Raw genomic sequence first — 12,684 nt, 5'->3', positions numbered from 1 at the left:
CGAGCTCACGTCAACACTGCAACCTATTATGGAAATCCGAACTGCTTGGCCCTCTGTCGAACGGCCCCATGCCGAGTTGACCATAGCGTGCCCAGCCTGGCCGAGTGGTCAACGCGTCACAACGCGCCCTTGGGCGCACCCGCTGCTCCCCAGATACCGTCTGCCAGGCGCCTACAACCAATAGCCCCCCTTTCTCATGCCTGTTCCCGCAACAAAGTTGTCACCCAGCCCCCCCCCCAAGCCCCCCCCCCAAGCCCCCCCCCCCAAGTGCAACCCAACGTCCCAACCTGTCCCAACCAACAGCGCGCTGCCATCTGGTTGCAAGCCGCCCGTGCCTCGGCACCCACAGCGCCCGCCGCCTTAACGCCGCCCCTCCAGCCTTCTGCCCCTGACGGCCCCTGCTGCTGCGACCACGACGCGAACACCGGGCAGAGGCCCTGCCAGCGCCACCGGTCGGCGCACGCCCCAATCGGTGAAGCCCGTGGCGCTGAAGTGCAGGCTGTGCAGGGCGGGGCAGCCGTACGCCACGTGCAGCAGACCCGCGTCCGTCATGTGCGTGCTCTCAGCTGACAGATCACAGATGAATTGCAGGTGTCCGAGTTGGACTCGAAACCACGTAAATGCTCAGTTAGGTTTGCCCAAGGCTATGACACAAACACCGATCTGTCAAGCCCATCTGCCGGCAGTGCATATCGCCGTCACAGGGCGTACGGGTCAGTGCAGGTCAAGGGTTGACGTGTGTGTGTAGGCTAGGGTTGGTGTGCGTGTGCGTGACTTGGCGAGCATGAGACTTGCCGTACGGTTGTTGGGGCGCACTTAGCTGACAGTGACGCCTAGTATCAGCACTGTCCGCTGATACTCCAGATTGGCACTACAGTACATTGCTTATGTAACTGTGACCTCGAACGAGCAGACTGATCACCTGTGAGCGCGAGGAGGCCGGGCGTGTTCAGCGGCAGTCAAGTCTAGCACATTTGGCCAGCTAGCAAATGCGAGGGAGCTCGAGTAGAGGGTGATAAATAGCCCCTACGGCGAAGGACTGCGACGGCAGTCCACTCGGTCCGATGCGATGCCCTCTCCACACTTTGCTGCGTATCAGGGGCCTCTCAGCTCAGCTAGTTGCGCGGCGCCAGCAACAGCGTTCATGCGGGAGCGCCTCGTGTTACGCGACGTAGTATCAGCGGACAGCCTGGTCCGAGTGGAGCCCTGGGAATAGGACCGCGCCTTACTTCTGGCGAAATGATTCGCGCACGAGTCGCGATGTCGAAGGATTTTGAGGAGCTCCGGCCTAAGCTGCGACCCTGTGCTCTATGTGCTCTTGAAGCCGCAGGCCGCCTGGCTGGCCTAAACCGCTGGCGAGCTCGCACCAGCTCGTGCTACACTTTGCGGAGGGTTTAGTCCTTCGGCAGAGAGGTCAGTGAGCTGGCGGGGTCCAGGTCGAGCCGGCGGTCCGCGGCGGCTTTGCGGATATCGCCGCATTAGCGCATGGCAGACGACTACTTGGCAGCTGCAGCACAGCAGCAGCCATCGGCACGTACGGGCCGCGGTCGCAGTCTAGCCAGAGCAGTCGGGGGCTGCAGCAGCAGCCGGGGCGCTAGGGCCCACGCGCCACCACCAGCTCGACATGTCTCGGCATGTCTTGAGCGCCCGACTGCTCGAACCACTTCTTACGGGAGCACCTATCCCCGGCAAGGAGGCGAGTGAACCAGCAGGATGAAGGCTAGCATTCCGGCATACCGGGTTGAGGGGCCGAAGCAGGGCGTCTTGCCCTGGCCGCTTGTGTTCACCACGACGGCATGTAGGTATGGAGCCGCCCCGCAGCGCGCGGTGCCCGCATTGTGTCGGATCCACATCACTGGACACCGAACAACACCACGCTGGGTGGTCCACGTACGGACTGCGGAGCAACTGGCGGCCCCTTGGCAAAGGGCTAGGAGGTGCGATGTGTAGGAGTCGAGCGAACCACGCCACACCTGGCAGGTGCTGCAGGCATTCCATCCACAGAGCATACCGGGGGCATGGCGGCGCAGAGCACTGTGATCCATACAGTCCAGGCCGTGACCACAAGGATGCTAGTTGATTACACGTGACGCGTTACGTAACGAATGAACTGGCGTGCATTGCCGTACGCCGAGCACATGCACGTGCTTGGCTTTGTGAGCATCGCCCGCCCTTGTGTGGCACCTAGGCCGACGGAGAGCCATCAGAGCCTCGCTGGTGCCGTGCCGTGCGATGGATGGATTGAGGGCGAAATTGTTGGCAGCGCGATATGGCCGGCACCGATAAGGTGACGAGCTAGGCACAAACCGGCAGATGGTCGTGACAGATCATCACGAGTAGGGATGGCACACATGGCTCATCACGAGTACGGAAGGTATCAGGAACTGGCCCGGCACTGCCAACGTCATCCAACCACCAAACCGGCTGTGCGGCTGTGCCACACCGCCCCCCCCCCAACAAGGAGCTCGCCACCACCTACCTTGCGCAGGTGACCCAGTGGATCGCCAGTGGCCAGGAACGCCACCCTCCTCCCTAACCCCTACCAACTTGCAGCCGCAGCACGCCCTTCCTTGCGACCTTTCTTGTTCAATTTCACCTGATGGCATGCTCATGAACTTGATCCTCGTCATCGCATCCTCATGCTGCTTGTCCCATATTACAACGATCTCACATACCACCATCCTGCTGTTTTGCCACAAACAACACCTCCTGCAAGCTTGACCTTGTCGTCCACTTCCGCACTCCCATCCCTACCGCCAAACCACCCCGCCCTCCTGCACACCCATCTACCGGGGCCCCGCCTCTTGCCCTGGCACCAACGACTGGCGGTGTAGAGCGAGATGATGACATATGAGCGCATGCCGTGATAGGCCGAATGCGGCGGCAGCAGTGCACCGTCCCTCATCCATAAGCTGATGTTCCAAGCCCATCCACAGTCCGCACATGTAGCCATCGCGTTCAGCCGTGCACTGGTAAGTCCCTGGTGCGCCTCCCAGTCCTGTACCTACCGTATCTACCGCCGCATCACGGCCTCCAGCTGTCCGTCAGCCCTCTCCTCCTCGCCCACGCCCCTGCATTCTACTGCACTGCGCCTGCACCTGCGACAATGGCCGAAACTCTAATGACATACAGTCGTGCAACTACAAAAACCGCGAAGTTCAGACCGTCAGCTTAGCATTCTCGGCGGGCACATAAACATGTTGGGGACAGTCAAATTGCTCTGCCACATACGGGTGCCACATGCCTAGAACGCGCCCAAACCCGAACAACACTGCAGCCTGTACCCCACCCTGTTACCCCGCCGCCGCTCATGATGCCCCTACTCCTGCCCAAAACCTTGATACGGTATCAAGCCTCAAAGGAGCGAGGAGGCTAGCCTTGGCGAAGTAAGATTAGCATCGCAGGTCTGGCACTCATACATTCGGTGTGGAGTCCGCTCTGTAATCCCGGCCGATGAAGGCGCGGACCACCCGCGTCAGCGGTCATCAACCGTAATGCGCTAATGCAAAGCAGAGCCAATTGGGCTTTTTGAGCGCTTCTTGCTGCACGCTCGGCGTGGCAAACGACCCAAGAGTCCACGCCATGCATCGCACTCTCACTCTCATACAAACCGCAAAACGCCGCATTTGAAGCGCAGTCTTCGGGTCCATACTGCTGTTGCACTTCGTCAGTTCATGCCTTCTTCAGCGCTGCCTTCGCTGTCCCTGCTGACCCTGCCGCCGCCGCGGCGGCTCCACTGCAGGTGCCAGAGTGCCGCTCACGCCAGTCCACAAGCTGGCAAGCGCCGCAGCAATACGTGGCAGCACGGCACCGCACACACGTCTTGCCGCCGCGGGGCGCAACCAACACGCTGGGGCCGTCCAGCGAGCAGCAGCGCGGGTTGTAGCACAGCTTGTGCTCAAATACCGGCCCATCGCTGCTGCTGCCCTGCCCACTACTGCTCCTGCTACTGCTCCCGCTGCTGCCACCGCCGCCGCAGGCTACTGAGGGCTCGCCCGTAGCAGTAGCTGCCGCTGCAGCCGCCGCCTCTGCGACCATCAGGTCATGCAGCCCCGCCTGTGCCTGGCCTTGAGACAACAGCCACGGGTACCGCGGCCGCACGGCGCCAACCCACTTCGCCCTCAACCTATCCGCCGTGGCGCTAGCGTGCGACGCGCCGCCCTCCATGCTGGCAGGCCCTTGCACCCCCATGCCGCTTCCGCCGGCGCCGGCACTGCCGCACTCAATCATCATTTCCCCTCTCAAACCCTTAGCTACTGCGTCCAGGTAATCCACCATGTCCTGCCGCCCGTGCACCGCTGCCAGCTGCTGCATCGGCAGCGGCGTCAAGCACTGCAGCACTAGCTCGGGCGGTGGCGCCTGCCGCTGCTGTGCTGTGCTGTCGCCAAGGCTGCTCGTGCTGCTGCCCTTCCCGCCCTCCGCCGCCTGCCCAGCCTGCTGCTTTCCATCCGTCCGCTGATGCTGTTGTTCGGCCGCCCGTATCGCCCACGCACGTATCGTGACACGCGCCGCCCCCGCAAAGCGTGTCCAATAGGATTGCAACAGGTCCAACACGGCTGCCTGCTGCCACTGTTCACAGTGCTCAAGCAGCAGCGGCCTTACGGCGTCTGTTGCCAGCACGTCCATAATATTGTGCATGCTCTTCGCAAGCTGGCCAGTCTGCGTCACGCCCTCCCACCACGCCGCGTCCTGTCGTCGGTTGTGTGAGCCAGCGCCCTCGTCGGCTTCAGCTGGCGGGCGCTCCTCGCGCCAGAGCACATCCATCACCAGGTGCCCCACCAGGAGCGCCTGCGACAGCCAGCCCTCGGCGCCCGCCTCACTACTCCACAAGGCATCCTCCGTTGCCTTTGCCAGCATGGGCAGCCACTGGTACACCGCGAAGCTCGTGAGCAGCTGCTGCTGCCGGTACGCTGTGGAGCCGGCAGCTGGCAGGCCGCCCGCCGCCGCCATCCAGGCGATGGAGCACGTGGAGGGCTCGACACTGCCGTCCTTCGAATCCACTACCTGCTCCAGCACCGAGTTGAGGTGCAGTGGGGTGGAAATTGCGGCTGTGGCCGTAGCATCGATAGCTGCTGCCTGCTGCTCCTCCCGCTGCTGCTGCTGCTGTGCGCCCTCGCCCAGCGCCCGCACGTCCACGACCTGCTCCAGCATTGCGGACAGGTAGGCACACAGGTAGCCGCCGGCGCCGCACCTTGCCGTTGTTTGCATGCCAGGCTGGGAGGCACGGCTTATCACGTCCAGTGACGTGTCCTTCTCCTGCAGCAGCCGAGCTGCTGCGCCCAGCGTGGCAATCAGCGACACCGCCTGCTGCACGGGACCGCGAGCCAGCACCGCGGGCCACACGCCCGAGTAGCGCAGCACGCAGTTTACGACGTACAGCAGCTTGCTCACGCTGTTGGACTGCCGCCAGGCCTGTGGCGCGCGAAGGCACCGTTCCATAACTGACAGCAGCCCCGCGTCCAGCGCGCAGCGGAGGCTGTAGCTGGGGTCCCTCTCACGCGCCAGGCTGGCTGCTGCCTTCGCTGCTGTCGCCGCCTCCGCGTCCTGCACCTCCGCCGCTTCCGGCGGCCAGTCCACACTCGCCGCAGCCACGGAAGCTGCATCCGTCACCCCAACAGCCCACGCGACCGGCGGCGGCGCATTCAACTGCAGCCGCAGCAGCTCCCCTGCGTCCTGCGCAAGCCCGTACCCCTCAATGAGCATGGACGGCTCCTGCGCCAGCAGCTGCCACCAACTCGGCAGCAGCACCGCCGCCTGCCGCGGCCGCAGCTCCGTCAGCAGCCGGGTCATTACCGTGGCGACTGCGCACAGGTTGCACGTGTAAGTGGCGCGGTCACAGGCCAGGCAGTGCCATAATGCCTTAAGCAGCCCGTACGCGTTTACGGCGCTGTACGAAGCTGGTGCTGGTGCTGCAGCCGGCCCCTCCGCTGCTGCTGACCCCGCTGCTGATGGCCCCGCCGATGGTCGCTGCGGCTGTGGCTGCCTGTGCGGCAGGCGGTCGTAGCCCACGGGCGGCTGGGCGATGGCCAGGTCGCAGGGGCCGCTGACCGTCACCTGCAGGACCATAGGCAGTGCCTGCAAGGCGGCGAGCAAATGGCGAGCTAATGTCAACGCTAAGTTCCTGTAATGCCAACACTAGATTGTATACCGGAGAGCCCCGCCGGGAGCATTGCAGTTCATGCACTTATATCCCCGTCAAGCTCCCCGTCAACTAACGCAGCAGCCCATCTTGCGCATCGGCGGTCGAGTACCGTATACGTACCAGGGTCGCTGTGCGCACCATATCCTGGCTTGACACAGTGGCCTGCGGCGGCAGCTGCAGCGGCCGTATCAGCTCCGACGGCAGCCCGTGCCACAGCTGCGACGCAGTTGGTACCAAGCCCTGCTGAGCGCTGTCGTCCGCTGCCCGCTGCCGTACGGTAATGGCCGCACACAGGCCCGCCCATCCCGTGCAGAGCTGCACGCAGCGGCTGGCCAGCAGCGGCCGCAGCTGCTCCAGCAGTTGTAGCTGCCTCGAATTCTGCGACACCTCCACAGATGCGTCCCGTTCGCGGGGTCGTGGGCACAGCGCGGTAGTGCGCAGGTCTGTGCCCACCAGGCACGAAAGCGCGTGGGCAAATGTGGTTGCTACGCCCGACACGGTTATCCAGCTCTCAGGTGGAAGCCCCGTTCCCGAAGCTGCAGCCGCCCCTGAAGTTCCTTCGCTGGATGCGGGCTGAATGGCCTGGGCGGCGCTTAGCAGCGCCCGCGCGGCGTGCTCGAGCAGCTGCGTGTGCGCCAGCGCCGTCACCAGCTCGTGCTTGAGGCCAGCATCCCGGCTGTTGTTCACAAATCGGGCAATCGTGGAGAGGTTCTGGAGGACACGCCATACCAGATCCCGCTTGATTGCATCCGGTGGCCGGAGGCTGCGGCGGGCGGCGGCCCCGCGGGTGGGCGCGAGCGTCCGTACACAGCCTCGCGTGCACGGCGAGCGTGTCCGCCCTCAGCAGGGCTCGGACCAACCGGTCCTGCCTGCCGTAAGCTTGGTCGCCCGGCTGGCTGCTGAGCAGTTCTCCTAGATTAGTTGCGGTCGCTACAAAAGCGACGTAAGCCGAGTCGTTCAGAACGTCAACGGCAAGCGCACGCGCGGCCCAGGCATGCGCAGCCACGATGCCGCTCAAAATCCCGGTATTGCTGATAATGTTCATGTCAGCTTCAAGGAGTGCATCGCCCAGGTCCTTTGCACGGGCAACATCTGCTGCCTCGTCCTCGCGCAGGCCAGCAAAGTATTGCAGACCTTGCTTGATGCGGCTCTCGAGAGTTGCAGGGACTCGAGCCCGTCTAGGTGGCATGTTCTATGACAACCAGGATTATCATGAGGGTGCGTATGCAGCGTAGAAAAAATTGACGACTTCAGGAAAGTTACAGTATACGCAGCTTCACTAGCACTGCTAGCAACTACTCTTCTAAGCGGAAAGCTTGAGCTCACGTCAACAGTGCAACCTATTAATAAAGTCCAAACCCTACCGCTACGCAGTACCCCGGCTTGCCCCCTCCCCCTGTCGCATTGCGCACCATTGCAGGCCACGCATGACGGGAACTTAACCCCCGATCCCAGCATTTCATCGGCTATGGTCACGTTCCCAACGTCCAGTTCCGCGCAGTCGCAGTTGTGCGAACGGGATGGGAGGGAGATGCGGGGCTGGTATCAGGGGAGGGATTTGCGCGGGGAGGCGCCGGTGAACACAGTTGCATTTGCGGAAGGCGAGAGAGCGCGGGCGGGGCGGGGGCGAGTCGGGGGCAGGGGGCCCGAGACACGATTTCGACAAATCGTCACCACGATAGTATGCACCGTTGATATCACAAAACTCAGCGCTGCTTATGCATTGCGATGAAGCACTTATTGACTCCTTACTGCCGTGTAGCGTTACAAACCGCCACGGCCCCAAACGATAATCCCAATCTCTCAAACCGACAATAGCCTCCACTCATGCCTCAAGCGGCCTAGCAACTCATTCGTGGCCCTCAGCGGCCTCCTACCTCCGGCCTCGCAGCTCCCGATACCCCACCAAGTCCGCCGTGCCCGCCCCAGCCCGCCCGTGTTGAGGTTGCACTAGTGGCCGAAAGTGCTGCCAGTACTGGGTGTGTCGCATGTATGAAGTGCCTGATAGCAGCAGAGTCCAGACAACCACGCACGCCGCAGCGCCCACGGGTGCCACCACATTAATCCGCGGCGGCACCAGGGGGGGCGGGTGGGTTGTCACCGTCCCGGCAGAGGGACGATCCGAAATACAGTACAGAAGCACAACGGCAGATAAGGCGCCGTGTGCTCCTGACGCGTACAAGACCCAGCTCGGTTCGGCCCCATGCACAGGCACGTACCCGAGCGTCCTGCGCCGTGCGTGACTCTAACGCAACACGGCAGTTACGTCGCAATAACTAGACTTATCTCCACTGCGCTGCGATAAGTCAGCGCTTATTGACTCCTTACTGCCGTGTAGCGTTACAAACCGCCACGGCCCCAAACGATAATCCCAATCTCTCAAACCGACAATAGCCTCCACTCATGCCTCAAGCGGCCTAGCAACTCATTCGTGGCCCTCAGCGGCCTCCTACCTCCGGCCTCGCAGCTCCCGATACCCCACCAAGTCCGCCGTGCCCGCCCCAGCCCGCCCGTGTTGAGGTTGCACTAGTGGCCGAAAGTGCTGCCAGAGTTTGGTAGTAGTCCTCAACGCGGGGAGGTCATGGTGCGGGCGACGGCAGCCCTGGTGGCTGGGCTTGATTGGCTTCGCGTATGCAGCTCTTCTCGCAAAGCGCTCGGCCCAACGGCCGGTCACGCAAACCAAGGTGCGGTCGGCGGTGATGGCGGCGGCGTTCGTGCCCTTGCGCTACCGAAATCATGTGTCTCGAACACCGCGGAGCGCTCCGCCCATCGCCTTGCTTGCGCACGAACGTACGGTCCTAGTTGCACACTCGACAGCGGTCGATAGAACGAGCTTCGTGCTTGGGGATATTGGCTGCACGAGCAGCACCATCACATGGGGATGAGCGCCGCCGGAGGCGCCGCCGGCACCTGCTGCAGGCGGCGCAGGGCGACGCCAACGCGGGGCCTGACAGCGCCACACTCCGTCGGTCATGGGCGGTCAATGGTCACTACCAGAAGACAAGCAGCAATAGGAACACGACTGGCGTTGCAAGGGCCATGATACCAGACTCACAAACGTATCAGGTGCACCAATGGCCACGACAGAAACACACATGCATTGTCCCGCGTGCGCCAGCCACGCAGACGACGCCGGGGCGTTACAGGGAAACACATGCATCCTTGTTCAGGTGTGTGGCTTCTGGGCAGCTGTGGCCGTCCGTGTGCCTAGGAAAGGTAACAGTGCGTGTTGGCACGTGTTGGCACGAAGCACTGGAGACCTCGCTCGGTACTCTCTACCGGCCCCCAGGGCCATGCCATAACACGTGTTGACGTTGTAGGCTGCTCGGAACAACCTTGGGAATAATAACAACTTCGTGACTCGAAGCTGGGACAGACTAGCCAACATGAGCCACGCAGGAGAAGGCGCGAGGTGCAACACTAGAGCGGTTTTACGTACGCGAGTCACGCGCGGCAACCTGCCCTTCACCCGCGCCGTCGTGGTGTAGGATGCGGGCAGCCATGCCCAGCCGTGCAGCATGGCCACGAACACTAATTTCTTTCTTGCTAGCTAGGTGCCATGCTTGAGATTTGCAGTGTCTTGCATAAGAGTCACTACCAATCAAGCAGTAGGTACACCCATAGATAGCATCACCCCGGCGGACGCAGGACAGGCGCGCACGTGAATGCCTCCAAACGCCGCGGGGATGCATGCACACAATGTCCCGTACGTGCCGATACCGTACGCCACGGCGGCTGTGGGGTGTACCGTAATAGCAGGGAGGGCAACATGAAGGGTAACACCTCAGCAACCCCAGCAAGGCTGGCCTGGTCGAGCGGCGCGGAGGGGTGAAGGATACCCGGCACGCGTGGAACACGCAATGTATCTATAGTGATAGAAGGCGTAGTGATGGGAGGAAATAAGGAGCACTCGGGGCCGCGATGGCGGGTTGGATGCGCCACGGGCCCCGGCCCAGCCAAAGGGAGCGAACGCCGGGCGGAGCCGGTGGGTGAGCGACTCGAGGGACGTGCCAGTAGTGAACCCATCGCAGTGGCGGATGGGTCATCCAATGTGAGAGATGATACAGCCACGCCGGCAGCCAAACTCCGCACTCGCCCACGTACGGGCACGTTGTGGTACTGCTGTGAGGAGGCCGGGCTGAGTTGGGATGCCTGCCGACTGCCAAGCCCGCAGGGCACTGTCGGCCTGGCTACCCACATGTGAGCCTGTGTCGCCATACGCTCTTAATAGTAATGACATATAGCACACTGCTCCTAGCACTTCGGTGATAAGTAATTGCCCCGCCGGGTGAAGTAAGGCCGGGGCTGAAAGGAACCAAGGCTGGTTCCCTAGGCGTCCACTGGCGAGTGGGCAGGCGACACATTCAGTTGGCATTGACGTGCAGGGGTTCCTGTTGACGTGCGTTGCGGAACTAATGCGTACGTTGGCTTGGGTCTCTGGGTTCATGAGGCATTGACAGAACACGCTGCCCCTGCTATGGTTCTGACCAAGGAACATGTATGCATACATGTCCTGAAGGATTGGCAGGGAGCGTGCCGCACAGCACGCAAGCCGCGTGACTACGGTAAGCATGACGCCATAACGTGACACAGATGCCGGGCATGCCATACAGGCGGCCAACGCTACGGCACAAGCCAGCTTGACGCGTCCACAGATACATACATGGCGCCTGACACCTGGATAGGAGCTATCAGTCTGACTGTGGGTCGATGCTACCCCGGCATGGATCTGGGTTGAACGGTTGGTGGTACCATCGCGCGGGCGTGGCGGGTCGAGTAGCGTGTTTCATGCACGGCACTCCCGCTAACCAGCTACACACCGCAGTGTACTGGTTATCCAACAACTACATTCAGACCATTCTGGTATCCCACTCAAACCTGCGCCAAGTGTCAGGAAAAGCGCTTGCCAAGTCGGCTACCCGCTTTCACAGGATGGCGAGCGGGTGGCTGGCATGTGTACAGGCGGGTGGGCCAACAAGAGGGGAGGGCGGATGGGTGCCGTGACTCGGTGGTGGGCCCCACCGCGAGCAGCAACAGCCCAGCCCAACACACGGGCGCCATCTAAACCCACCAAGCAGGCTGTGATCCCAGCTCCGACCGTATCTCGCAACAAAATGTTGGTTGGGCAGGGTCGGGCTCACTGCGTGACACAGCGTCCGATGCCTGGTGCAGGGCTGCACGAAGGCATGTTTATGCGTCATGCGGTATTGTTATGCGTCATGCGGTATTGTTATTGGCAATAGCATGCTGGCCGAACTGCACAAAACTCCACAATTCGGCACTTGGGCCTAGCGCACACATCGAATGCATATAGGTTGGCTTGGGGTGCGTCAGCCAAACTACAATGGTGATGCCGCGTGATAGTATGATGTGCGTGCGGACCTCAAGACGTACAGGGTGACGCATGATCACGTAAGCCCGCTCCGTTGTCAACACGAAGCAATAGCGAGGCGCAGGCTTGCCGTGCACGGCACACTCAAGGCGTATTGCGACAGGGCACGCAGCAGGGCACGCAACAAGTCGAAGCGTCCATAACGACAGGGCAGGCAGCATAATTGCATGCGGCACACGGGCAATATCGCAAGACACATGATGCGAGGCGCAAAGCCTGTTGCTGGCGGCACACACGCCGTATCCGAACGTGGCGCTCAGACCACACATTGTCCACAACGCAAAGGCATGTACAACGAAGGCACGTAAGCATTTCAATGCCGTCTATAATCCACAACGCAAGAGTGTGGAGCCCGTTGCTTGCGGCACACAGGTCGTATCATAAGGGCACGTATGCCATCTATTACCCAAAAGCAAGGGTGAGCTGTTGCTTGCGGCACACAGGTCACATCATACGGGCACGTATGCCGTGAATTGTCCATAAAACAAGGGTGCAGAGCCCGTTGCTTGCGGCGCACAGGCCGTATCATAAGAACACGTACGCGGCGCATTGTCCATGAAGCAAGGGCGCGGAGCCCGTTGCCTGCGGCACACAGGCCGTATCATGAGGGCACGTACGCCGTGAAGTGTCCATGAAGCAAGGGCGCGGAGCCCGTTGCCTGCGGCGCACAGGCCGTATTATGAGGGCACGTACGCCGTAAATTGTCCATGTAGCAAGGGCGCGGAGCCCGTTGCTTGCGGCGCACAGGCCGTATCGTAGGGGCACGTATGCCGTCCATTGTCCGTGAAGCAAGGGCGCGGAGCCCGTTGCCTGCGGCACACAGGCCGTATCATAAGGGCACGTATGCCGTCCATTGTCCATAAAGCAAGGGCGCGGAGCCCGTTGCTTGCGGCGCACAGGCCGTATCATAAGGGCACGTATGCCGTCCATTGTCCATAAAGCAAGGGCGCGGAGCCCATTGCTTGCGGCACACAGGCCGTATCATAAGGGCACGTATGCCGTCCATTGTCCATAAAGCAAGGGCGCGGAGCCCGTTGCTTGCGGCGCACAGGCCGTATCATAAGGGCACGTATGCCGTCCATTGTCCATAAAGCAAGGGCGCGGAGCCCATTGCTTGCGGCACACAGGCCGTATCATAAGGGCACGTATG

At 61.9% G+C, this 12,684-nt stretch overlaps 2 protein-coding genes across 2 annotated transcripts; both read right to left on the bottom strand.

Annotated features, from left to right (window-relative positions):
• Window positions 1–30: 30 nt before the first annotated feature.
• Window positions 31–1,272, bottom strand: CHLRE_07g343626v5 (uncharacterized protein). Its single transcript, XM_043064405.1, has one exon. The coding sequence runs from the start codon at window positions 550–552 to the stop codon at window positions 361–363; it is 192 nt and encodes a 63-aa protein (XP_042922973.1). The 5' UTR covers window positions 553–1,272; the 3' UTR covers window positions 31–360.
• A 796-nt stretch (window positions 1,273–2,068) lies between these two features.
• CHLRE_07g343600v5 (uncharacterized protein) lies at window positions 2,069–7,480 on the bottom strand. The gene is made up of 3 exons (XM_043064404.1): window positions 6,872–7,480; window positions 6,263–6,818; window positions 2,069–6,075 (listed from the first exon to the last, which is right to left on the bottom strand). The coding sequence occupies exons 1-3, from the start codon at window positions 6,889–6,891 to the stop codon at window positions 3,673–3,675; spliced, it is 2,979 nt and encodes a 992-aa protein (XP_042922972.1). The 5' UTR covers window positions 6,892–7,480; the 3' UTR covers window positions 2,069–3,672.
• Window positions 7,481–12,684: the final 5,204 nt, after the last annotated feature.

The sequence above is a fragment of the Chlamydomonas reinhardtii genome, chromosome 7 (genome assembly GCF_000002595.2).
Source record: "Chlamydomonas reinhardtii strain CC-503 cw92 mt+ chromosome 7, whole genome shotgun sequence".
Lineage (NCBI taxonomy): Eukaryota > Viridiplantae > Chlorophyta > Chlorophyceae > Chlamydomonadales > Chlamydomonadaceae > Chlamydomonas > Chlamydomonas reinhardtii.
The sequence above is the reverse complement of the archived record's forward strand: the minus strand, read 5'-3'. Positions and strand labels throughout refer to the sequence as shown.